The sequence below is a fragment of the Parambassis ranga genome, chromosome 15, assembly GCF_900634625.1.
Source record: "Parambassis ranga chromosome 15, fParRan2.1, whole genome shotgun sequence".
NCBI classification, from domain to species: domain Eukaryota; kingdom Metazoa; phylum Chordata; class Actinopteri; family Ambassidae; genus Parambassis; species Parambassis ranga.
Window position 1 is genome coordinate 16,445,314 of NC_041035.1, and position 25,341 is coordinate 16,470,654.

The 25,341-nt window shown below is 41.9% G+C and overlaps 4 protein-coding genes across 6 annotated transcripts; 2 read left to right on the forward strand and 2 right to left on the reverse strand.

Annotated features, from left to right (window-relative positions):
• Positions 1 to 1,625: 1,625 nt before the first annotated feature.
• On the reverse strand, positions 1,626 to 8,266 carry nolc1 (nucleolar and coiled-body phosphoprotein 1). 2 transcript variants are annotated; one of them, XM_028423764.1, is made up of 15 exons: positions 8,130 to 8,266; positions 7,792 to 7,847; positions 7,513 to 7,676; positions 7,287 to 7,384; positions 7,084 to 7,195; positions 6,339 to 6,466; positions 6,129 to 6,237; positions 5,697 to 5,834; positions 5,523 to 5,612; positions 5,213 to 5,434; positions 4,122 to 4,985; positions 3,228 to 4,001; positions 3,032 to 3,138; positions 2,729 to 2,812; positions 1,626 to 2,628 (listed from the first exon to the last, which is right to left on the reverse strand). In XM_028423764.1, exons 1-15 carry the CDS (start codon positions 8,238 to 8,240, stop codon positions 2,470 to 2,472), a joined length of 3,216 nt encoding a protein of 1,071 aa, XP_028279565.1. In that variant the 5' UTR covers positions 8,241 to 8,266; the 3' UTR covers positions 1,626 to 2,469. The 2 variants fall into 2 exon arrangements, with proteins under 2 accessions (XP_028279565.1, XP_028279564.1); XM_028423763.1 differs by having other exon boundaries at positions 3,228 to 4,985.
• Positions 8,267 to 8,769: 503 nt separating this feature from the next.
• mrps6 (mitochondrial ribosomal protein S6) lies at positions 8,770 to 10,232 on the forward strand. The gene is made up of 2 exons (XM_028423106.1): positions 8,770 to 9,272; positions 10,160 to 10,232. The coding sequence occupies exon 1, from the start codon at positions 8,918 to 8,920 to the stop codon at positions 9,248 to 9,250; it is 333 nt and encodes a 110-aa protein (XP_028278907.1). The 5' UTR covers positions 8,770 to 8,917; the 3' UTR covers positions 9,251 to 9,272; positions 10,160 to 10,232.
• Positions 10,233 to 10,926: 694 nt separating this feature from the next.
• On the forward strand, positions 10,927 to 18,807 carry psap (prosaposin). 2 transcript variants are annotated; one of them, XM_028423104.1, is made up of 15 exons: positions 10,927 to 11,121; positions 13,597 to 13,730; positions 13,895 to 13,969; positions 14,053 to 14,178; positions 14,758 to 14,973; positions 15,090 to 15,233; positions 15,326 to 15,382; positions 15,749 to 15,754; positions 16,354 to 16,515; positions 16,612 to 16,704; positions 16,814 to 16,997; positions 17,081 to 17,244; positions 17,324 to 17,404; positions 17,578 to 17,685; positions 18,070 to 18,807. In XM_028423104.1, the coding sequence occupies exons 1-15, from the start codon at positions 11,088 to 11,090 to the stop codon at positions 18,103 to 18,105; spliced, it is 1,620 nt and encodes a 539-aa protein (XP_028278905.1). In that variant the 5' UTR covers positions 10,927 to 11,087; the 3' UTR covers positions 18,106 to 18,807. The 2 variants fall into 2 exon arrangements, with proteins under 2 accessions (XP_028278905.1, XP_028278906.1); XM_028423105.1 differs by lacking the exon at positions 15,749 to 15,754.
• Positions 18,808 to 19,110: 303 nt separating this feature from the next.
• Positions 19,111 to 23,688, reverse strand: slc29a3 (solute carrier family 29 member 3). The gene is made up of 7 exons (XM_028423340.1): positions 23,556 to 23,688; positions 22,575 to 22,670; positions 22,110 to 22,495; positions 21,530 to 21,612; positions 20,981 to 21,207; positions 20,302 to 20,464; positions 19,111 to 20,149 (listed from the first exon to the last, which is right to left on the reverse strand). The coding sequence occupies exons 3-7, from the start codon at positions 22,431 to 22,433 to the stop codon at positions 19,534 to 19,536; spliced, it is 1,413 nt and encodes a 470-aa protein (XP_028279141.1). The 5' UTR covers positions 22,434 to 22,495; positions 22,575 to 22,670; positions 23,556 to 23,688; the 3' UTR covers positions 19,111 to 19,533.
• Between the last annotated feature and the right edge of the window lie 1,653 nt (positions 23,689 to 25,341).

The window sequence follows — 25,341 nt, forward strand, 5'->3', positions numbered from 1 at the left end:
GTATAAGAGCAGTCAGCAGTTTTGTCTAATTGAAATGGACAGGATGGGCAGTCCCCGGCCTCTGCTGCCCATTAAATGATTGTCCTGCAGAAGCCCCTTCGTACAGACGCCGCACTGCATTGGCCTGAAAAACAGCCAGGTTGTTCTCCTGCACATATTATGACTGACAGACAGAAGTGGTGCTCAGGAGTGATTGCGAGGCAGGAGATTAGGTTGAGGGGCCTCTCATCAAGATTCCTCTCCAGAGTTCTTGCTCTCAGAGAGCAAGTGGTGCAAAGGGTATTCAGACCAATTTTTTGCTTTAAAAAAAGTACTATATTTCTATATTAATAACTTAAGTTGTCATATGTGTTGTGTAGTTGAAAGCAAAATGTTTTCTTTTAGTCAAAGTATAATGCAGAAAAAACTACGACTACTGGAAACTACAGGTATCTTAAAATTCACACCCAAAAATCATCAGTCACAGTATTTTTAAAGCTTTAAAAAGTAAATGTACCTTTATTACATCACGTAACATGTTCCACACACCACTCGCTTCCCCTGCTTTTGTAAACTCTGAAGCCTCCTGTGGCATCAGCACACCAACCTCCAACTGCAACAACAGTTGCTTCTGCAATGAAAGTTGCCCGGTAACAGTCGGTCCACAGTAGCCACACTGCAGCCCCCCCCCTGCTCCTCAGCAGCTCATCCATGTAAAACTCAAGCAAGCACTCTCTGTGACATTTCTCTGCTTGGTGAACATGGAAGCTATATGCTGAGTAGTTAACAGACATGGGGGGGGAGCTATATTTGGAGTGACTATAAACCTCCTACTTATGTCAACAGCTCTTTATGTATAATCAGTTCATGTGAAATCACAAAGAACACACCAGTGTGGGAAAGTATGTGTGTTGTTTTTCCATGTATGCACACAGGCCTTTAACTTTACACTGAATGTAGTGAGTATATGCTTCACTAGTTCATGTTATGTGCCATCTGACAGACAGCTTACATCACTCTGGACTCAAATTACTCAGCCTTACAATCATTACTTTGGACTGCAGTCTGTACACCCTGATAGCGTGCAACTAAGCCGTTACTAAGGGTTGTTAAAAAAGAGTCTAAGGGGGAAATTAGAGTCAGTAGTCAGTCATCAGTAGCTACAAAAGCTTTAAAAAGAATAGAAGCATGAAGAAGCTAGAACATTTGCTGGTTTAAATGTTATTTTTGGCCAAAACAACTGTACTACTGTAGTTTGTTTTACAGCTGACTGCACAACTTTTTAATGTAGACATGAAGGCGTGGGTGCTCCATGATTGTAAAGGCAGCCATTAGTGAAACAAATGTTCAATAGAGGTTTTTTCTTTTTAAATGAGCTGCTTAGACACAGCTGCCAGCCTCAACATCTGCCCCAGGACATCAAGGAGTGAAGTGAGTGTACATACTGTACTTATGTTCTACAGTAAGCTCTGAAACAATGCTACAGCAAAGAGAAACACACCGCTGCCATCTAGTGGCAGTAAAGAAAGCAATATGCAAGAGCTTGATCTTTGTATATGTTTACCAAAACTGCTTCATGTTTTCTCTGCATAGGAAACTCAATGAAAAGTGGCAGTGTACAAATTATGAATCTGATCAGACCAACAGTGAATCCGTATTATTTTAATGACAGCTACGGAAGAAAAAATAAGGTAATATAACAAAGAAGAACATACAATTCAAATGGCTCTTAGTTGATTGTGAGTAATAATTTTATACCACTGAACAGAAGAGGGAGGGGGTGACATGGGCATCCTAACATCTGAGCCAACGATAGGCTACAAAGCAAAAATCCACAAGAGTATTATGGAGGTTCTAAAGGTTGAAATGGAATAAAACTTAATAAATACACAGTATAAAACTCTGTTCTACTCGATGTTTTCTTGAAATAAGAGAAAAAGCCCAACATACACCCTCTCCTCATTTAATGTAGCCAAATAAAAACTGACAAGCACAGTTCAGGAGTTCTCACTTGTGTGATTCATTAAAAAATTCTCTTTTCTGAACACATATAAATGAACCTGTTAGGATGGAAGGCTGTCATTCATAGAGAGATCAATGAGGAAAAAGAAGAAATCATTGTTACAAAAATAGCAATTGAACATTCAACTTTAAAGGGACAAAACAAACCGAAGGACCCATCATGCACCTTGGCTTTTTACCATCAGATGGTGGCCTGCAGCCACCCAGTGGCTATAAGGAATATCGTTGCATGGATGTCAACCAGTACAGTCTGCTCACAGCAGGAGCACATTTTTCCCCACAGATTGAATAAAGTGGATCAAACTAACAGTATCCAATACAGACCACTGACAACTCAATAAATGTGCCATGTTCTTCTATGAGTGTGCTACTGCTGCTGCTTGGTGGTAACAGCAGAGGGACAGTTAGCAGGAGGGTGAGGGGAACCTGACAATGTCCTGTTCTCATAGGTACAGAACAGTAAGGGCCTCAATCACTATCAAACCTAATTGAGTTGACTGAGGTGGATATGGCGCCACCACGGTAGCTTCCCCTCTTCTTTTTTGTCTTTTCATGGCGGAATGATTTGCCTTTTGTCAACTTGAGCACACTGTTAGCCTTCTGGCCCCAGTCCCCATTAGCTCCAAGCTGGAATAGCAAAAGCATGGAAATACATAGTGGTGAATGATTCTGTTGTCTTCCTGACAACCATAACAAAAAAAAGAGGGCAAGTGGTTACTGTACTCACCTTGGCGTCAAAGGAGTTGTCTGCAAGGCGAGGATCCACATCTACATGTTCCTCTACTACTCTTCGGAAAGGTACATTGGTGGACTGAAAGAAATCACCCCCCAAGATTATTTTTTAAAACGTACCTCTGCATAATATGCTAGAATTAAAACAAAGAAATTAGTATTCAATTCTGAGCAAGGCAAATGGGCAAACTGCATGACCCCAGTGTGGAAGTACCAGTTCTGTCTACTTCTACCAAATCCACAGGGTTGAGGTCAGCGTGTTTGCATTTAGGAATGGAAGTGAACTGCAGGCTCATACCTTTTTATTGGCTTTGGGGAAAGTCTGTGGTGTGGTTGTTGCTTTCTTGTTTTTTGGCGTCGTTACTTCCTCTTCATTTTCTGATGATTCGTCTTTTCCATTAGTACCTGCATAAAACAAAATGTACCAGACAGTTAATTATTGTGCACAGAATAGTTTCTAAGGGCCACTTCATGTTCAGCATGTTCAGACTTACTATTTGCTGTGGGGGTGGTGGGTGCAGTGACTGCTTTGTGTGGTGCCTCTTCCTCATCTGACGAGCTGTCTGAAGAGCTGCTGCTCTGTTTAGCTTTAGCTGCTGGGGTCTTCTTGGCTGTTGCAGCTGGTGTAGTCGGCTTTTTAGTTGCTTTGCTGGCCTCCTCTTCCTCTTCAGAGCTGCTGTCACTGGATGAGGACTCTGCGGGTTTTGCCGCTGTTTTGGGAGTTGCCGTCTTGCCATTGACGACTGCAGGTTTAGCAGGAGGAGTTTCCGTCTCTGAATCAGAAGTATCTGAGGAGTCAGAGCTGCTCTCCTTTGCCTTCTTTGTTGAAGCTGCAGCTGCCTTCGGGGTGTTTGCAACAGCAGGTTTCTTGACTGGCTTTTCATCCTCAGAGTCTGAGCTTTCACTGTCAGAGCTGCTTTCTGCGGCTGCAGCAGGCGTCTTCGTTGCAGGAGTAGCAGGCTTTGAAGCTGGAGTAGCTGCTTTAACAGAAGCAGGTTTAGCCTTAGATGGTTTTTCGTCTTCAGAAGAGGAGTCAGAGTCGGAGCTGCTTTCCTTAGCAGCAGCAGGCTTGGCAACTGCTGGCTTAGCTGCAGGTGTAGCAGGTTTTGAAGCTGGGGTACCTGCTTTAGCCTTAGCTGGCTCTTCATCTTCAGAAGACGAATCAGAGTCTGAGCTGCTTTCCTCTGCTGCTGCAGCTGGCTTAGCAGCAGCTGCTTTAGCAGCCGCTGGCTTAGCTACAGGAGTAGCAGGCTTTGAAGCTGGCGTACCTGCTTTAGCCTTAGCTGGCTCTTCATCTTCAGAGGAAGAGTCAGAGCTGCTTTCTGCAGCAGCAGGTTTAGCAGCCGCTGGCTTAGCAGCAGGAGTAGCAGGCTTTGAAGCTGGGGTACCTGCTTTAGCCTTAGCTGGCTCTTCATCTTCCGAGGAAGAGTCAGAGCTGCTTTCCGCTGCAGCAGCAGGTTTAGCAGCCGCTGGCTTAGCAGCAGGAGTAGCAGGCTTTGAAGCTGGGGTACCTGCTTTAGCCTTAGCTGGCTCTTCATCTTCCGAGGAAGAGTCTGAGCTGCTTTCCTCTGCTGCTGCAGCTGGCTTAGCAGCAGCTGCTTTAGCAGCCGCTGGCTTAGCAGCAGGAGTAGCAGGCTTCGACGCTGGCGTACCTGCTTTAGCCTTAGCTGGCTCTTCATCTTCAGAAGATGAATCAGAGTCTGAGCTGCTTTCCGCTGCAGCAGCAGGTTTAGCAGCAGCTGGCTTAGCTGCAGGAGTAGCAGGCTTCGAAGCCGGGGTGGCCACTTTGACGGCAGCAGGTTTAGCCTTAGCTGGCTCTTCATCTTCAGAAGAGGAGTCAGAGTCTGAGCTGCTTTCTGCTGCAGTAGACTTAGCAGCAACTGGCTTGGCTGCAGGAGTAGCAGGCTTTGAGGCTGGGGTAGCTGCTTTAACAGCAGCAGGTTTAGCCTTAGCTGGCTCTTCGTCTTCAGAGGACGAGTCAGAGTCTGAGCTGCTCTCTGCTGCCGCAGTAGCAGGCTTGGCTGCAGGCTTTGAAACTGGGGCAGCTGCTTTACCTGCTGCTGGTTTAGCCTTAGCTGGCTCTTCATCTTCAGAAGAAGAGTCTGAGTCGGAGCTGCTCTCTGCTGCAGCGGCAGGCTTAGCGGGCTTGGCTGCAGGTGTAGCAGGTTTAGCTGCTGTTTCCTTGGCTTTCACTGGTGGTTTAGAAGCAGCGGGTTTTGCTGGAGCCTCGTCTTCTGAGCTGCTATCTGAATCTGGAATAAAAGTAAATAATATATCAAAGGTTGTGCAGGCAGATGTGTTTGTTTACTAAAAAGGCAGGAGTAAAAACAGCATTAAGAATGCAGTCATTAATGAGGCTGAATAATAGCCATGATCACACCACAGCCTGAGGGGACAGACAACGCTAGTCACCTAACTGAAAAGACATTCAAGGTATGACGATAAATACGTCCCTTCTACAGAAATAAACATTGCTTACCTGAGCTTGAAGACTCCTTTTTCTTAGCCGGTGCCGTCTTGGCAGGTGTAGCTTTTGCTGGGGGCTTCTTTGCAGTCTCTTCCTCCTCTGAACTTGACGAGTCTTCATCTGAGTCTTCTTTAGCAGGTGCAGCCTTCGCAGGGGCAGCTTTGACTGGAGCTGCTTTCCCTGGTGTGACTTTAGCTGCAGGCTTCTTGGCCTCCTCTTCATCTGAGCTTGAATCTAGAATGATATGGGAATGAAGCACGTCTGTCACACATTCCGCTTCACCTTAATCAGGTGTGAAAATGACATTTCTCCTGATAATTACCGGAGCTATCAGAGCTGGACTCCTTGGCCGCAGGTTTGGCAGCTGCAGGTTTGGCAGCAGTGGCCTTCACAGGTGGAGGTGCGGGTTTTGCTGAGAGGATTACAATGCTGTTAGATGATGTGCCACTGGAAAAAAAACTTACACATTCAACTGAGGAAGGTGGGAGGCTCATACCAGCAGCTTTCTTTTTATCATCTTCATCACTGCTGTCATCGCTGCTGTCTGAAGAATCGCTGTCTTTGGCTTTGCCTGGTGCTGGGGCAGCTGGAGCTTTCTGAATGGAAGCAGGTGGTGGAACAGCGCTGTATGTTCCTAAAATGACAGTGACCACTGATCAGCATCATGACAAGTACGACAGGATCGCACTGCTGCAACACAATATTTTAAAAACAGGTTGTTCCAGGGTGGACCAGGACACACATGGCAAACAGTTAAGGACATGTAAAGGGATCATAATCAAACAATGTTTCCAGCAAAGTAAGCATTTACTGTGGTATAACTTTATCAGGTAAAACACAATATACCAAAGCTTTGCTGTACTGTTATTATTGTTATTTCAATGGAACATTTAATAGAAATCAACATTAAATAAATATGAAGCCACACCTGCTTTGGGTTTTTTGCTGGGTGGAGCCTCGTCTTCAGATGAAGAGTCTTCACTGCTGGATTTGGCAGCTGCAGCAACTGGCTTCTTTAGGATAGGTTTGACTGGAGCCTGAAAGGCCACATGAAGAAGGCAGCGATGCGTTTAGAGTTCACAGATGATTGAGTTAGCTCTTCATTACCTTTCAGTCAGAGAGAGGGGGGGGGGTGTACCTTGGCTGCTGTCTTTTCATCTTCAGAATCTGAGGAGCTTTCTTCACTGCTGCTCTCCTGCTTCTTCTGAGCAACTCCTTTGGCAGGAACAGCTGCTTTAGGTGCTGTGATAGCACCAGCGCCTGATTCTATTATAGACAAGTAAATGAGGGCATTAGATTTCAATACAAATAACAAAAGCCACATAAACATGTGAATAGCGCTATGTTCATCAATATATACAATGTCATGTTTCAAAGAAAACTATGGCACAGTGATCCGACACGCTTTCAGACCCGAGACAATACAACTGCATGGAAGAGACAAGATAATACTCTGACCGTACTTAAGCTAAAATCAAGGATGTAAATGACCTGTGCTGACTATGTATCACAACTGGCCAAGCACGTGTATATAAAGCCCACATGTACACATACACGGTTACAATGCTATAGTAAACAGTATACACTCGCACGGACATCGACTATGAGTAAGGCACGCGGACTGAGACCGAGCATGGGACACGTTTACCCACAATCCCGCAGGAGAAAAGAGAGAGAAAGGAAAAACCACCGACTCGGCCGTAATACCGTGATGCTCAACAAACTGTTTACACACAACTCACATTGCAAAACATCACACATTTATCAAGTTGAAATTTATTACAAATGTTTTGCTCATCAACAATAAAACACTCACAGACCATGTTACTTGTAATCCAATGTTTTACTGTATTTATAAGTTATTTTATAATAAATTAACTCACTTGCAGGAGCTTTGGGTGGCTGTTCCTCCTCAGAGTCAGACTCTTCACTGCTGGAGCTGCTGTCCTTTTTCCTTGTGGCAGGTGCTGCAGCAGGAGGCTGCTTTACAGGAGCCTACATGCAAGACAGTATTTTACTATTAGCCTAAGGACAAAAGTCATACAGCACTGACAATATCTAGCATGAATATTTAATTGAGGTGTACCTTTGCTGGAGCCTTCTTCTCCTCCTCAGAATCACTCGAGTCTTCGCTGCTGCTGGATGCAGCTTTAGTAGCTGCTGCTTTAACAGGCACCACTTTGGCTGCAACATTTAGTTATGGGAAACATGAAATGTGACGATGGGGTAGAGGATTCCACATTACTGCCAGAATATTATCAGTCAGTTCTGTGTCAGATCAACACATGCCTGGAAGAATGTGGTAGCTTTACCTGCAGGTGCAGCCTTAGTTTGTTTTGCAGCCGGTGCTTCGTCCTCACTGCTGGACTCTTCACTGCTGGAGCTCTCTGCAGCTTTTTTTGCTTTTTTGGCTGATGGACCATTTGTAGCTTCAGCACTGGTAGAAGGCGCCTTTCGCTTCTTGGATTCAGGAGACCTAAATAAATCAAGTATTTATTTGTAACAGCTGATATAGTAAGAGTTAAGTCATTATCTGTGTTTACCATTATAAGCTTAAGCAATTTAAAGAGTTACAAGACAGAGCAACTTACTTCAGCCAGAAGTTGTAGATGTTGGTGAGACTTTCTTCATTTTGATCTTGTGGATTCTATAGAAACAGAATAATTAAAGCATTCGCATTCGACAGACTAAATTGTGAAAATTACTGTAATTACTAACGATCATAAATCTATATATTCATTAATGCATCGATTACTTTGGGAAGAAGTGCCCGCTGACAAACAGCGTGTGCGCATACACGTGCTATCTGTATAGTCTCTGTACATTGCTGAAGGTATTTAACCCTCGTGCAGCTAGTCATAACTTTATACCGACAAGTAGACAGCACCGACAACGGAACCGGTTCACACACGCAGTTCCAACTACTCACCACTTTAGTCTGTTTCAGGAACTGCTGAGCAGCCTTGGTGAACTTGTTCTCTAGGAGAAAAGAATACACGCATTTATAAAGATCGCTCGGCACCGAGTTTTGGGACGCCATCTTCACCACGCTCTTTCTGGAAGGGAAGAAAGTCTCCGTAATTGTAACTTCTGGGCATGTGCGGAAGCGCTTAATGATGACGTAAATAAAATACGATGCGGGTGTCACAGGTTGATATACACTGCTGGTATATTGTTTTAATAACTTTATAAGCATTCATGTACACCTAGACTAAAATAAAATCACACAATCATAAACATTTCATCTCATGATATCGGTGTTGTGCCAAAAAGTGATCGTCTGCTAAAAACTGTTTTCCGTCGCGGGAGCGCGCACGGAGCCTTAAAGCTGCAGAGACACCCTATGGAGCTTTAAGGTTCCGTGCGCGCTCCCGCGACGAAAATCAGTTTTAGCAGACGATCACTTTTTGGCACAACACCGGAAACTCAGAGTTAAGTGAGATATCCTTAGGTAATAATGTATGTTTTACACGTATTGTATGTAATGTATTAATTTAATATTAGCATATTAAAAATGTTATACTGGCTAAAGTGGGCGCTGAGTTTTATCCGATTTCCATATTTGGTGTTTAGCGAGGCGCACGGTTTATACGTCACCACAAGGACATTTCCTGTCCCTCGTGTCATAATATGGTAGTGTTTGAATTCTGGAGTACTACAGTGATATTAGCACACAACTAACTGAATTAACCGTGTGAGGACTATTTGACCGAAGCCATGCCTCGGTACGAACTTGCTCTAATCCTGAAGGCGATGCAGCGGCCGGAGACGGCGGCTACGCTCCGGCGGACAGTGGAGACTTTGATGGAGCGGGGCGCTGTGGTGAGAAACCTGGAGAACCTTGGAGAAAGACAGCTGCCCTACAAGATAACCAAACACAACCAGAAGCACAAACGAGGGACTTATTTTTTGGTCGATTTCTACGCTGCTTCCAGTATCCTCCCAGCGTTTATGAATCATCTGCACCGTGACGTGGACGTGGTGAGGCCCACTATACTGGCGAAAGACGCTGAGGTCCCCAACAGTACCTGCTGTGGCCCCCAGCAGTGACTGCACGTAAGGAATGGCGAAGGTAGATATTACCAAGAGTCAATCATCCATTAAATTTAAATCCTCCCTGATGTATGATGAGGTCACGCTTTATGTTACACATCTGCAGTATATTTATCTTGAGCTGCAGGGTCACAATGGATCAAATCACAGGAAAGCAAGTACTTGTCCTCATTAAACGAATGCAGTGTGTAACTATAGAGAAATGCAACACATCATCTACTGCAAACAGAATACAGAATGATCAACATGTGTCTGTCCTCAGATTTTCTTTCAGTGCTCACCTGCAAGGAGCGACCTCCTCAGCAGCATTCACTGTAGAACTGGAATAAAAAAAATCCCAATAATCCCAGTTTTGGGATTAGGGCTGTGCACTGATGACACATTAGCTACTAGTACACTTAGTGTTACTCTATGTTGTGTGATCAGAAGTGATGTCACCACAATAGGTTTTATGTAAGTGGAGAGTGTGCATGTACAGTGTAATAACACTCTGCTGCCAGAGGAGTGAGACAAAAGCTCTGCACTGTGTTTTGACATTTTGCACAACTTTCAGTATTAAACTGCACTATAGTATTGCTGGTTTACTATAAATAATTAAATCGTTTAACAAAACCTCCAATAAAAAACCCTTTAAATTGTACATTTCCTCCCATGGTTCTTTCAGAAATGCATTACTCAAAAGGACCACATGTCCATATATTCCTATATTCTACATAAGAATGAGACATATTTCTGTCTCTTAATCATTGATAAGATTAGTGTGTTTTTTTTTAAGAAAACAAAAACACACAGGCTTAAAACGCAGCCTTGCAGAGATGTTATTGAACTCTGTTCTAGAATGTGTTTATGGAGATTATACAGTGCTGACTGTGCTATAATAAAGTTGTGTTTTCTTTTCTTTTACAGGCTTTGACGGCTCAGAAGATGTACAGTGGTGCTTCCGTCTTATTACATTGTAATAAACTATTTTTCTGTCCGACTTGCAAGTTTCTTTATTTTAACAAAATATCATTTGTTGTCATGATGTAATTTCAGCTGATCGGTGTGCAGTTCCGACATGTTTGTAAAGCTGTTTATAATCGATCACTTTAATCAACAGCCATGAGGTTGAGTTTGATTGATCAGAATCATGTTTATTACCATATAATTGAAAATGTTTCACATAAAATGAGTAACATATAAAAAGAAGCATGCAGTATAAAACAAAAAATAAAGTAAGATCTAGGTCACCATGTTGTTTTTGATGAAGTTTCTTAGGCTTGTTGTGCTTTATTTGTTGCTTGGATCTTACACAACTCAACATAAATCTCTGTTGTGTAAGTCAACCTTTGCTTGAACAAGATTAACCCATTCAGTATAGGTACTATGCATTTATGGAGAACAAGAAACTTATTTCAGAAACAACAATTCAATACTTTCTTTGATATATAGACAAAAGTCAGAATTACAAAGTTACACTGCCACCAACAGTCATGAAAAGGTGGCGGAGAAACAATCTGTAGAAAAGCGAGCTAAGTGTATTTTATATCACAAACTACCGCGCTGCTACGTAAAACGTCGCAAATTACCAGATAATTAGTTTGATTGCCGTTGCTAGGCAATCGAACAAACTTCATTACGAACAGCTGTGTTTGAATCAATACGCATTCAAAGTCTCTTGATCTTCGATACTAAAGATCACGTCGGACACAAAGGCTGAGTCACATGTGTTTTTCAGCAGTCAGCTGACAGTGAGCCATCATAAAGGCATCAACACAGCTCGCCGCCTGCATTGCAGTGCTCACAGTCCCCGCACCGAGAAACAGACACAGACGAACCGGAAAACAGCGCAGTCATGCTGCTCCTAACTCTGCTTTTCGTCTCTACAGGTAATATTAACATGCAAACAACATGTATGTTTCGCCCAGTGTATGTGAGGCGATTCCGACCATTGTCATTCCGCAGTAACGGCTCCTTAGTTGAGTAACGTCTGTTGCGTTTCAACATCAAGACAAGGAAGCGTTTCATGTAGCGTTAGCTTTGGTAAACAAGTTCACTTTAATGGCAAAAGCAGGCTTGTGTTATATAAATAAGCAGAGTGTCGATTCTTCTTTGATTGATTTTCTATAAATATAAATAGATATATATATTATAAGTGTTAAGTAAATCTGCCTTCGTGTGTCTTTGAGGTTTAAATGTGTTATTGTTTGCCCGCTGGCCGAAACCGTTTGTGTCGTCTGAGCCAACGCTAGCTAGCTAGCTAGCTTCAACTTGCTAACTAGGCTATCTAAATGTTAAGGTACTGCAATGTGAGACCCCCAAATATCTTTGTACATATGAAATAACGTCACCGTGGATATGATTTATTGAATCATTTTCGATTTGCAACATTTCTGAGTGGTTTTGTTTTTGTCTGCGTAGGTTATTGTTTTTACATTAGACAGGGCAGATCGCCCTCTGTGCCTTTAAAAAGTACAGAGAGGTTCTGTTGACCCCTGGTTTGTCTTTACAGCGAAGTTTAAGCATTACCTAGCAGTTTTCATTTCAGCTTTTCACTTTGCTTTGCTTTTGGTTTTTGTTCCTTTAAATGTTGGGAATAATTCCTGTTTATGATAGTTTTATGACAGGTCAGGGAATCAACAGATCGTTTCTTCTGGTTATATATTTATATTGTTGTCTCTGGCATTTGGAATATGAATGTGATTTGTTTACATGTTGTTAGAGCAAAAGGTGTCCTTGCATGCAACCCTCTGGCAATATTGTTTCATTCAAGTCCTGACATGTGTGTATTTAGTGCCTGTCTTCAGTTTGACTTCTGGTTTTACAAATATTTCCTGTATTATTTCTATTAACTTTTACATTCTTGCATGTATTTGTTTAGGACATTCCTAGATGCAGGTCACAGGTTGCACAGTAATAATACAGGTATTTCCCTGACTCAGAATAGACCACATGACAATAACCAGGGTCAGGTTATACTTTCTACTGATCTTTTGCCGTTATGGGAAACTAATTTGTAGGCTTCTACATTGCAGCCATTTCACATTGTTGGTCTCTTCCTAATGTTGAACAATGCAATCCAACACCTCTTGTGCTTTGCTGTGTCATGTGATTTTCATTACTGTATGTTGAGTTTCCAGTTTTAGAATCATGTCATGGGAAGTTAGTTAGATGTAGTCCTGCTGACTTTTTTGCTGACTCACTGTAAAACTGGTATTTTTTTGTTGCAGCTTATTTCACATTACAACGTGGGACATGTCTGCTGTGCAGTTATGTATTACTTTGTTTGCTGCAGGTCTGAAACCGTGTGCACAGATGTCCTCATTAAGACAGTGTGTGTTCACTAGAGCAGCTTGTTATTTTGTCTGACTGCTCATGTGACTCTGGTGGGGTGTGGGAGTGTTCTGCATGTACTGTGGTGAGTGACGCCAGTGAAGCGCAGCCTGTCTTGCTGTTTCTTGGCTGTTATCACTAGAATCCACACGGTGGACTTTAGGAGTGCATCCATGGTGATTGGTTAATATACAGTACTGTTGTATGTTAAGTTTTTGCAGGAGGATTAAATAGAGGAAGTGTTGCTATAGATCATTAGGTGTTTTCCCACCTCACTTTTTTCAGTGCAGTGAAAGAGGAACTGAACAATAACCTAACTTGTTTTGTATTGAGCCAGTAGATGATACGTTTTATTGTAACCAATAATGTTTACTTATGCAAAGGTGATGTACATGTTGTTGTTGAGAATTAATGCTAGAGTAGGCATATGCTATGCTTTAATAGGATTTAGTGTGTTTTTTTCTGTAATAGCAGTTAGAAGACTGTTGGGCAATGACATTAGCCTCTCATGGATTCAACTAGTTTAAGCTTGACTCGCACCACAACAGCTCAACAACAGGGACAAGGCTTCTCAAATGTTATTATGTAACATCTGCATTGTAACTAAATGATCAATATGAAATCCTCAGTGTTTCAAGTTGAACATCAGAACATTTTTTCTTAAAAAACCCTTCTAGTGGCAGTGTGACCTTTTTGTATTCCTCCTCTGCAGAGTTATTTTGAACTTTTGAGTCATAGTTAGAAATTAACTTCCTTAATGGTTTTAGAAAGTCAGTCCTGTGGTGTCACAAGACATATGAGATATTCATAAAGTAGGCTTACGAGAAATTCAAGATGACTTCATACCTTCGTCTGTGTTTATACAACATTTCCATCCAGGATTACTGTAAAAAAAAAAAAAAATCCAAGTCAAAAATGGGAGCTGATGATGAGCTTTACAATCAGTTCAGTTGTGGTTATGGTCACATGATTGTTTTTCTATATGGCTGTTATGGTCTCTAAAAGATATTCAAGATCAACTTTCCTTGCAGCTATAGCAACCCCCCTGCTAGGCACTGAGCAGTGTGCTCGTGGCCCCCCCTACTGGTGTCAGAATGTGAAGACGGCATCTCTGTGTGGAGCTGTGACTCACTGCCAGCAAAATGTGTGGAACAAGCCCCAGATGGTGAGGGTTGTTTTTTATATATTTGTTTATTCTAAAATATATCCCATTTCTGCCACTTATAAATAATTCCAGCACATTATTCCCTTTACAAATTTGACACACTTATTTATATCAGTCATACACTTTTGTAAAAATTCACCATTTAAACAATTGTTTGGTTTCAGAAAACTGTGCCATGTGACTTGTGTAAAGAGGTGCTCATGGTAGTGGAGCAACTTTTGAAGGACAATGCAACAGAGGTAATGTAAAAATCTGCCGTTTCAAGCTAGTGAGATGCCTTCAAACCATATCTAAGCATTCTGTGACATGTTTGTGATTGCAGGCTGAGGTTCTCGGGTATCTGGAGAAAGCTTGCCAGCTCATCCCTGATGAAGGTTTGACTTCAAAGTGCAAGGAGATAGTGGATGACTATTACCCCATCCTCATGGGAATCATCACTGGGGAGCTGGTGAGCACTGATAACCTGTTTATTTGAGTCAAAAATAGCTTTCAGGTTAAGTTGAGATGGGATTAGGTTCAGGTTCCCACAAATGAGCGTTTCAGTTGTCTTTACAAAGTGTTTATTTAGAACTATATCAGATGCTCATATATATATATGTGTGTGTGTGTGTGTGTGTAAATTTTAGGTTATTAGGTTTGTCAGTTTATAGTTCTGCTTCATCAGAGCCTTAAACAAATAACCCATATGTCCTTTAGCATTTAAATGTGGAAAAAACAGAAGTGGCTATGTGAGCAAAGTGCAGCCAGCTGAGAAAGGGCTCTTGATGGGGAAGTGAATTTAAGTCTAAATGGGAACAGAGTAGTCATTGTGTAACCCTAAAACCCCGTGACTAGGAGGATTTGCTGTAGTTGTCTTTGTCTAAACTCTCACCTGCTACAGCGATTTTTATTAAGAAAAACAATTCATAGAGATTCTGTATAAATAAAGGTGCGGGATTATAGTTGACATGTGTAAAAGTAAGGTTCTTGTATAAAATATAAATGTGATTAAAATTTGCATCTTACTGAAGTTGTATTTACGTTTTAGGAGGATCCTGGTGTGGTGTGTGCAGCCATGGGGCTCTGCCAGTCTCAGCAGGCAGCTCTGGCAAAGGTTGAGGCCCAGGAGCAGCTCAAGTCCAATGAAATCCAACAGGTTGACCTTTCCCAGCAAGTGGCTCCCTTCCTCCTCAATGTACCCGAGCTCCTTTATCCTCAGGAGAGCCCCAAGCAGGAGGCACCCAAACAAGAGACCCCAAAACAGGTACAGCATTCAACACACTTGTTTGCAGACATAAACGGTATTATGTATCCCTATTTTCTGTTGATGGGAATTGTCTTTATTTGGCCTTGAATTTGTCCTTCACTCTTTACTCGTAGAAAAGTGATACTGTGTGCCAGGATTGCATCAAGTTCCTGACTGATGCTCAGGCAGAAGCCAAGGCCAACTCCTCATTCATCAATTCTCTTATTGAGAATATTGAGAACCAGTGTGACCTGTTGGGACCAGGCCTATCTGCAATGGTAAGTATCCCACATGACTGGGGGAATTCTACTTGTCTTAAAATCTCAGCAAATATGGCTGTATATGCTAATCACGTGCTACCTCCCTGCAGTGCAAGCAGTATGTTGGCCAGTATGGTACTCTTGTTGTTGAGCAGCTCATGTCTATGGTGAGTCTTATGATGATTTTTTTATTTATGTGTAAAAAAAAAAAAAAAAAGTTTGGTTTGCATATTTAAACCTCAGTTTGACTTGAACAGCTGTGTTCTAATACTCAGAGATAAAGTCCAGTGGTCTGGTCTTGAAACTAATTGCTCTGAGAATTTGTATGTTTTGTGGTGCTAAGCCCATATTCAGTCTTACAGCGCCACCTGGCCTGCTGACTTCAGTGTATTCACAGCTTTAAATCGCTTAATTTTCTTCTTAATTTCTGTTGTCTTTTTTCGCCTGTGTTCCTTTTTTTTAATTTTCTCCTCTCCATCCATGTCATTCTGCTCTGTTTTCTCCTGCTCTGGGTTTTGTATGCTGCTCCCCAGGAACAGGTAGGTCACTCTGTGTTCAGCCTGTAGCCTTCTAACCCTTAGCTCCTGCTTCTTGTGCTGTCCACTCCTAGCGCTACATATCTGACTCTATAGAGCCGCATGTGAATGGCCATCTAATGACTTTATCTGAACACTGTACTGACTTAACACACAAATGCCACATTAAGATTTTCCCCTGTTGCTTCACATCAGATGAGCATTCAGTCGTTTATAATATGCTCTGATTTAATGATGTATGCTTAGATTTTGTAACCAGGGTTAACACATCAACTAAAGACATGCACTGGTCTTACAAAAAAGTGGCTGTTGTATCTTTAACACTGATCCTGTGGGATGCCTCAGAGCAAGCACTGCAGAAGTAAACATTTCGCCACTATTGGTTTGTGTTGCTGTGTGTTTGGTACTGGTAAAGAGCTGCATTATGTGTATTTGTGTAGCATAGGACCATATTCATATTGCATGGGTGGGAATGTTTGGAGGAATGGTCTGTAGGTTACAAACTCATGTTTGATGCTAACAGCATGCAATGTGACAATGTGTCTTGTTTTTTAAGACCTATGGCTTGTTTTCCTATAGTAATTCTCTCTTTCTGTCCTCAGCAACCCAAGGAGATCTGCGTTCTTGCAGGCTTCTGCTCTGCTATGAAGAAGTCCGTTCCCATGCTGAAGCTTCAGCCTGCCATGACTGTGCCTGCTGCCAAAGCCTTACCTGTTGCCAAGCTTTTCCCTGCCACCAAGGTGGACGCCACTGAAAAATCTGAGGTAAATCATAGAGAACAGATTTAAGTGCCAACTCATCAATAATAATAATAGAAAGTATTGTACATGTTCTTCAGATATTACCTTTTTGTATTGCAGTCCATGGTCCGTGTCCGTGATTCCCCAACATGCTCCATCTGTGAGTTTGTGATGAAGCAGTTGGAGAGTATGCTGGAGGATCAAGCAACAGAGGTGGGATGTGTGCCACTGGATGTATCCAGTATGACCTCAAGATTAAAACACAGAACCTGCTGCTAATACAGTGGTGGAGTCTGCTCTGACGTGTCTGTCTTGTTGACAGGAGGAGGTTATTCAAGCTGTGGAGAAGGTGTGCACCCTTCTGCCCTCCACTCTGTCCGCTCAGTGTAAGGACCTGATTGAGACTTACGGCCAGGCCATCATTGAGCTGCTGGTGCAGCAGGCTGACCCCAAGACTGTCTGCACAGTGCTGGCCCTTTGCAATGATGCCAGCCGTGTTTATGTTGGTAAGTTCTCAAGCACAGAAGTAAAATGTCAAGTTCCCCATATATTTAATCAAATGGGTAATAACACTCAGTACCTTTTACAGCTGCACTGGATCAGCCCCGCTTTAAGGCTGGTGGCTACTGTGAGGTGTGTAAAATGGCTGTAAATTACATTGATGGCATTCTGGAGCAGAATGCTACGGAGGCTCAGATCGAGGAGGCTGTGAGGAAAGTGTGCAGCTTCCTGCCTTCCTCTTACCGGGGAGAGGTGAGTAGTTGGATTTTCTTACCTCGTGTACCTTTTCTTGGACAATGCATAACCTTCTGTGTGTTTTTTATGTCAACAGTGTGACCAGTTGGTCGAACAGTATGAGCCAATGCTTGTCCAGCTGCTTCTCCAGATGCTTGACCCAGATTTTGTGTGCATGGTAATGACATTTTTTTTTTTCATGAATTGACATGAAACGAAGTACTTGATTTGTCAGCATGTAAGATGTTAAGACTTAGTTCAGACTGTTTTTAAAAGCAAACTGTTAGTAATATACAATAGAAGTGGTATTTGCAGCCCTGTTCACTCTTCAACCTATACTATGATTAACAGAAAGTGGGAGCCTGCCCAGAAGCTGGCCGCAGACTGCTGGGAACAGAGCAGTGCAGCTGGGGACCTGCATTCTGGTGCAAGAACATGGAGACGGCAACTCGGTGCAATGTGAGTTTTCAAGTCATGTACTCGCATACAAAGAAGGGTAGGGCAGGGCTGGTCGATAATGGTTAAGTAACCATTTTTTCCCCCCACCTAAAACTCAATTTACGATTTTTAATCGATTATATTTCTGCTTTCCTAAAACAACACATTTGTGAAAATTATTCTCCCAATGTAGGCATCATGATTGAAGGACATTTATAAAAACACAGCCCGCAGCATTTTGATTTTCATGAAAAACAAATCGTCTTAAAAAGCAAATTAGAATTGATCGATTTATCGCCCAGTCTTACTTTAGGGTAACAATAACAAACCTCTGTGACTCATGCAAATATTAATTGTTTTAACTGTTGTGAGAGGCCTGTCTAATGATCTGCTTTTGTCTTTCAGGCTGTGGCTCACTGCAAACGCCATGTGTGGGTATAGAGAGACAAAGAGAGGCAAACAAACTGATTTGTAGGGAATTAAAAGAAAAATACTGTAGTGCTGCTTCCCACTTTTAATTTTTTGTCCCATTTTCTTTTAAATACACAAATAACTGCAATTCATGTTTAGATTAACGTTGATATTTTGAATGATACCATGTTAGAAAGGGACTGGATATTTTGTTTTTTTTTCACTGCTGGGAGAGGGAAGGACTGATTTCACATCATGGCTTGCAACTTGGTGTGTTACCGCTTCACAGAACAAAGTCCGAAAGCTATTGGCTTTGAAAGAATTGCTCCATTTGAATTGTACGTGACTACTTTGTTTGCAGGGTGTGGTGGAAGTAAGAATGCAAATTTCAGTTCACTTTTTGGATAATGTTGACAAAGCATGACGACTGTTCAGATGGATCCTCATTTCTCTGAAGCAACTGAACACTGTAAAATACTGGCAATTGTTTTAGCAGCAAGTCCGGTCTTCAACAGATTTACATTTTGTAGACAGATGTTCTTGTTTTTATGAGCTAATATGGAGGTACTTAGTGTGAAAGTGTACCTCCCTTTTGTTTGCACTCTTCCTACCGTTTGTAAATCAATGTTTGTAACGCACAGAAAACCTCTAAAATCCAAATGTCTGCTTCAATCCTTGGGTCAATTGTCTGATGATCTGTCAATTTTTAACAATTAAAATGATCCCGATCCACTCTGCTTCATTCTTTTTCATCCATCATCTGAACCCACTTTGTCCTGCAGTGCAAGATCATACATGCAGACTCCTCCATAGACACATATGGGCAATTTAGAGTGACCAAACAAGCATGTCTTTAGAATATGGGTGAAAACCCACACAGGGAGAAGCTGCGTACTCCACACTGAAAGGCCCCCAGTCAGAATCGAACCAGGAACCTTCTTGCTGTGAGGTGACAGTGCTAAACACTGCAGCACTGCCCTTGCCCATGCAAGTTCATTATTTGTAGTTTTGGAAGTGAAATACAAAATCTGAAGATTAAGTTTTATTCTTTTTTTATTTAGTCAGTCAGTTTATCAAAACTGATTACAAGTTGTATAGCTGTCAGACAAACGCTATGTCAGGATGTAGTTTTTAAATTTGATTCAAATATTCAAACACCTGCAAATCACTTAATGTGCCACAAATTGTGTGGAATGTCTGTTTTGCCAAATGAAAGATCCCAAGCAAACCAGTAGCTTCATCACATAAATATACACATAAACATAGGGTACTAATGTGAGGTATAAAGGAGATCAAGCCTCTAGTGAAAATAAGTTTTTTAGCATGTTCCTCATAAGGCATCAGTCTTTATGCAACACGTTGCAGTGTTATGATGATTGCCAGCACAGGGTGCACTGATACTAGTGTCTTGCTCCAATATACCACTGTACATGACTAGGTTATTGTTTAACCACCTGATCAAATACAGTGCACAATGAGGACTGAGAATGCAGATCCAACAGCCAGTCCCAGAGTTAAAAAGAAGGACATGACCACTCCTGTGGGCTCTGCCAGCTCCCGAGGTACCACCTTTGGGCCATAAATCATTGGCAGTGTTCCTAAGTAGCCATTAGAGAGACCAAGCAGGCAGTTAAAAACCATAGGGTACACATCATGGGTGAACACTACTGTACCAAGGTGGTCCCTCGGCTGGTAGTTACAGAACATAAAAAATGGCACCATAACGGTGCGACACACCACCAGTACAGGGAGGACTCGACTGGTGGGGCCAGGGATCTGCAGCCAGGCTGTGGCTTGCCTGCCACAGAAATCTGCTACATTGTACAGAAGGAAACTGGTAAGAGGGACAAAGTAAGTGGTTGTCCAAGGGCTGCCACTGTCCTTGTGGACCGACTGGATTCCAGAGGATACCGCAGGGAAAACCATGATGGAGACAAAGAAGACATAGAAGACACTTAGGGCAAGCACCCATGTTTTCCTAAGGATGGGCTGCAGTGGTGGGATTGAATTTGTGGAACTTTCATCTTCGCTCGTCACCTCCGGACTGGTGCACTTTGCAGCCAGCATGTAGTGTCTAGAGAGATTTCATAATATTGACTTTAGGAGCTTTGAACTTTGGCACCATCTAGTGGCAGTAGTCACAAAGGACACCACATACTGCCTGACTAAATATAATCTACAATATGTATTTACTGCTGAACCAGAATCATGTCTGTTGCTACTGACCTTGAATATGCCAGCTTTGGCAACAGCAAATAGGCGATAATGCAGAGCAGAATGAAAAAGTCAGCCGTCAGGAAATATGCCAGGGCACTGTCTGTAACGTCCTTAGCAACCGCTAAATCCACTAGCGACGCAACTGCGCTCAGTGTGCCACCCATTGCTTGACCTGAGGAAAAAAAAGGGGACCTCAAATTAGCACACATGCACATTTCATAAACAAACAACAGTAGCATCACCTCTAGACATTGAATATCCATAAATGCATCTTTAGTGAGTTCAGAGATTGAGTTTAGGGAGTTGAAAGATAATTAAAAATGAGACTTGTCCCCCCAGAAAGGCTATACTTTAGTCAGAATGGACTGTAAGTTTGTCCATTTTAATAGTAAAGTAGGCTGCTTGTGTCATCGTGTAGACATAATTATACACGGTACCTTAGATTTTACCAAAAAAAACCTTTTTATGTTCCCGGGCTGTCCCCAGTCACAGGCAGACATATAACTTCATGACATTAATACATCCCAGACAGTGGTGGCATGACATTAAGAATAACAGTATGAAGTCTTTACTTACAATAAAAAAACTGCTACAACGTTATGATTTTTTGCACTTCAAGACAGCATCAAATAAAAATAGAGACAGCAGTGCACCTTAGACACATCCCTGAGCTGAATAAGGACTTTACCTGATATAAGTGCCTGAGAGATCCTCATGGGAAAATGCCCACTGATCCCAAACATGCTACCAGAGAAGAGATTGGAGGCTCCACTGACAACAGCCACGCAGATCATTGTTCCAACAAAGAACTCCACCCTACAGTCCGACACATCCACCTTCACCAGCACTGTGGTCACCACAAACACCAAGAGGATCACAAAAAGAGACGAGAGGATACGCGTGTTGGGAGACAACCTATAAAAACACACACAGGTATACTGTTGATCGAAACAAAACATAATTTGTGTTGTGTGATTGATACAACATATGCATATACAATTGTGACTGTGTCCACAAATGTAAGACAGTCAGCTTTTAATCATCCAAACTAATAATGAATTTGAGTATCTAGAGAGTCTAGAGAGAGAGTGTAAAGAGGCACATGGTAATTTAGGTACCACAGTAAGTGGATTACAGCAACTCAGCCCTTAAATGCGGCCGACAGGACAAGTGAGGCATTGTACTGCCCAAACATCAAGTAACAAAACACAGAAGATGTGTGTGCATGTATGTTAACCTGTTAACAAGGACGTAGTTGAGTATCAGACACAGTACAGACGGCACCGTGGAGGCAATGGCCAGATAACTCTCAAAGTAGTCCTGCAAACAGCAAAAAAGACAAAACAGTTGTTGTACAAGTAAAAGAGTAAACGGTCATGCAGTCACATGCTGCAGTCTCTCACACAAAACATGAGGAAGTGAAAGGGGAGGGCAAAATGTGGCTTTCAAATCTCATCAAAGCAAGCATTTGCAAAGTGAAGCATTCATTTATTTTTTTCCTGATGTGTGGTGCTTTCAGTTGACATGCCTCCATAACTCTTGGCTACTCTATTTTTTGACACAAATAATTATTATTGGATTTTGTTGTCATATTTTTTTTAAAGAAGACAGGCTTAACATGCATGTTTGGCATGCCTAATTGCATTATTGTGTTGTAATGGATTTCTGCGAGATGTGAAAGGACACTTCATTCCACCATTTGTCACAGGATCGTCACAGTTCCATGTTAAGATGTGCATGCAGGACAACTTAAAGCGCTTCTTCTTGTGACCACATACATGCATACATAACAAACCTAATGCAGCATTTTCACTCACACTGAGGTCAGAACGTTGCTCCTCATCGCCGCCACGATGAGTATTGTTGCTAAGTTTGTAGAGCCAGTACTGCTTGGCTGTTATGAAGAAGTTCCACGGCAGGAGGGAGCCAATGCCCATCAGGAAGAAGATGATGTACACTAAACAGAATGAGTCATCCGGACTGTACCGCACTGCCAGAGGTGCTGGGGAATGCTTAGGGATGAGGGATGCAGAGGGACTCTGGTCCTCACTCTCCTCATCATCAGATATACAGTGGTTGCCAAGTGCAGATGGAAGATAAGATGAGTTGAGACTGGGCTGCACAGGTTGTGTTCTGTCCATTTTCACAGACACAAAGTAAAGATGAGAGAGAAAGGGAACAGCTGAAGAGACAGTGAAAGAAGCTGTGAAGGAGAAGAAAAGTAATATGGGTTAAAAAAAATGCCTGGGAAACAATAATAGTTGCTTTTGTATGAGTCTTACTTTTAATTGTGCTTGTCCACAAAGCGTTGGCATGCCGTATTTTAGATATATGTCGGTGCTTGGAGAAATCAGCCCAGAGATCTGGACTCTGTGGTGCTGCAGTTATAAAAGACTAGATAAATACCAGCTCACATTATATAGATATCTCTATATAATGTGTGTGTAAACATTTAGGAGGGCACCAACACAAATAAGCTACATTGAATTATGATTCAGATGTGGAATCTCACAGGAACACACTGTGCCACTCCTGCAGTGACAACAACAACATAAAAAGGTGGCTCTGGCATCCTAAGTGTCTGTCAACAGTGTGTTGTTATGAACCCACTGCTTCTTACACATCCAGTCTTTAAGTGACTGGGGCCATGGTTGGTTACATGGTCAGCATTCATCACATGTTTTATTACAGAGCGTGTGATTGTTGGACTCATTACACACACATTCAGCTAATAACAGCCATTTATCTCACACCTCCATGTGTTTTGCAAACTTCAGCATCACATGAAAAATGTCAAAAGTAAGTGGTGAAGGGTAGGAAGGCTCGTGATGTGGACCGAAATAGAAAAAAAAACAGCCTTTCACTGACTAATGAGAGCGGACATCACCGAGACTATTTAAGGACACTAAAGGAAAAGCAACATGACAACACAAAGCTGACTTTGCAACTTAAAGCATGAAGTGTGCCTCGCTAATGAGGAACTTGTATTCACATGATGCTTGCAATTAAACTTCACACAACACGGAGGTAATCGAAAGTATGCTGCTAGCAGCACTTCCTACTATTTTCCGAATATACTGCAAAATTATTCAGGTCTCATAACCTGCCTCTTTAACTGTCCTTCTTATGAGTGTCTTTATGTTAATACATGCGTTCTTATTTATCTAATTTGAACATAAAACAACACAAACAGGAGGCTAGCTTAATAAAAAAACACCAACACAAACGCGGCAATGTCGTTTAAAAGCAGATAATGAACGTACCTCGTCGCGAGGAGACTCCTTCGTAGATGTCTCTGTCTTGTCTTAAAGTGTCTCACGACCACAAAACATTCATTTCACTGCAAACTTTGTATCTGGTCAGCGGTGCTTTACTCCGCTAATAGTGGCAACAGATGGAAACTTCCGGTATAAGTCTTTCAAATTTAAAGCGTAACAATCCGAACCTAAAAGAGACGGATGTTTTTTGCCAATAAAACACTCTGACAAAATACATTACACTGTTAAAACGTATTTTTTAAATGCTCTACTAATGTTTTTAGTTTGAAAAGTATAAAATTGTATAACATTTCGAATGGAAAAACAAACCCCCGATAATAGTGCTATTATTCTGAAAGCCAAACGCACATACCGGAAGGGTTACTGACGAGGTCCAAGCTTTTTCCGGTACAGCTTTTTCTAAAATAAAAGCATTCATTAAGAAATACTACTTGATAAATTAAATAACGTAATCTTAACATTAAAGTACTCTGCTAATAACGGCTCAGCTAATTACGTATATAAAATATAAAGTGATATAAAATATGATTGCTAAAATTGAGAAAGGAACTAAAAGACTGAAGTGGCTAATGTGAAGTGTGTCCTTAGAATGACTTTCTTTCTAGCAATAGATTTGATACATTCTGTGAAAGCAAGCGGACGACACAATTATTAATCAGACAACACATACATTGCGCTTTCTTTTAAATCCTCTTTGAAAACACACCTTTTCTCCTTGGCTTTTAACTCAGTCTGAGATGTTGACTTTTACTGTTTTATGTTTTTACTATGTTTTTATGTTGATGAAGATTCTCAGTCATCCAGGTCATCATACGTAGAGAAGAGACTGGTTCACCCGAAGGACAAGATTCCCAGGGAGAAACACAGCAATGTGATATATGCAGTCCAGTGCAGTGAGGAATGCTCTGATCTGTACATTGGAGAAACTAAACAACCACTCCACAGAAGAATGGCTCAGCACAGGAGAGCCACCTCCTCAGGACAAGACTCAGCTGTTCACCTCCACCTCAAAGACAAAGGACACTCCTTTGAGGACAACAATGTTCACATTTTAGACAGGGAGGAAAGGTGGTTTGAAAGAGGAGTCAAGGAAGCCATCTATGTTAAGCTGGAAAAACCTTCCCTTAACAGAGGTGGTGGCCTCAGACATCATCTTTCTACCACATACAATGCAGTGATTCCATCCATTCCCAGGAAGTTTGCACATACTCACAGTAAGAACACAGTAAGAACAAAGGGCTGTCAACCAGTCCCCCTCCGGCAGTTTCATAGTCGTTAGCCAGTCGTTAGACACACCTGGCCCAGTCAGCCAGAACATCACAGGTAAGTATGGAAACATTTAGTGCTATTGTTTTTAAGTTTTTTAAGTTTTACCCAGACCCACCCACATAGGTCTGTAACCACATATAAACCATGTTTCCCCACCAAACAGTTAGAACTGATGAAGCTGCTTGGATGAGCAGCGAAACGTCTTCTAGAAAACTCTACAAGTCCAGACGCCTTGCTTCGATCTTCCCAACTATGTTTTTATTGTTTTTTTTTATCTTCATGTGTTTTATATGCTTTTGTATTTGTGGACAGCACTTTGGCCAACTGGGTAGATTTTAAAGTGCTCTATAAATAAAATTGAGTTGAGTTGAGTTGAGCTTATTCACCAGAAGGGGGCACTGTGCGACAGCACACCCAAGAGGATGCTATCTATGTGCTGCACCTGCCTTGAGGACAATGAATATCTTATTCTGTCATATCAACAGGTTTATGTAGTCAGCTG

Coding starts and splice junctions, on each gene's coding strand:
- psap (XM_028423104.1), top strand. CDS start 11,088: ATGCTGCTCCTAACTCTGCTTTTCGTCTCTACAG. Junction 11,122..13,596: donor TCTGCTTTTCGTCTCTACAG/GTAATATTAACA, acceptor CTTTCCTTGCAG/CTATAGCAACCCCCCTGCTA. Junction 17,405..17,577: donor ACCCAGATTTTGTGTGCATG/GTAATGACATTT, acceptor TATGATTAACAG/AAAGTGGGAGCCTGCCCAGA.
- slc29a3 (XM_028423340.1), bottom strand. CDS start 22,433: ATGGACAGAACACAACCTGTGCAGCCCAGTCTCAACTCATCTTATCTT. Junction 20,465..20,980: donor CTCTCAGGCACTTATATCAG/GTAAAGTCCTTA, acceptor TTTTTTCCTCAG/GTCAAGCAATGGGTGGCACA. Junction 20,150..20,301: donor CCAAAGCTGGCATATTCAAG/GTCAGTAGCAAC, acceptor AAATCTCTCTAG/ACACTACATGCTGGCTGCAA.
- mrps6 (XM_028423106.1), top strand. CDS start 8,918: ATGCCTCGGTACGAACTTGCTCTAATCCTGAAGGCGATGCAGCGGCCG.
- nolc1 (XM_028423763.1), bottom strand. CDS start 8,240: ATGGCGTCCCAAAACTCGGTGCCGAGCGATCTTTATAAATGCGTGTAT. Junction 4,986..5,212: donor AAAGGAGTCTTCAAGCTCAG/GTAAGCAATGTT, acceptor CTTTTATTCCAG/ATTCAGATAGCAGCTCAGAA. Junction 2,629..2,728: donor ACAACTCCTTTGACGCCAAG/GTGAGTACAGTA, acceptor TTGCTATTCCAG/CTTGGAGCTAATGGGGACTG.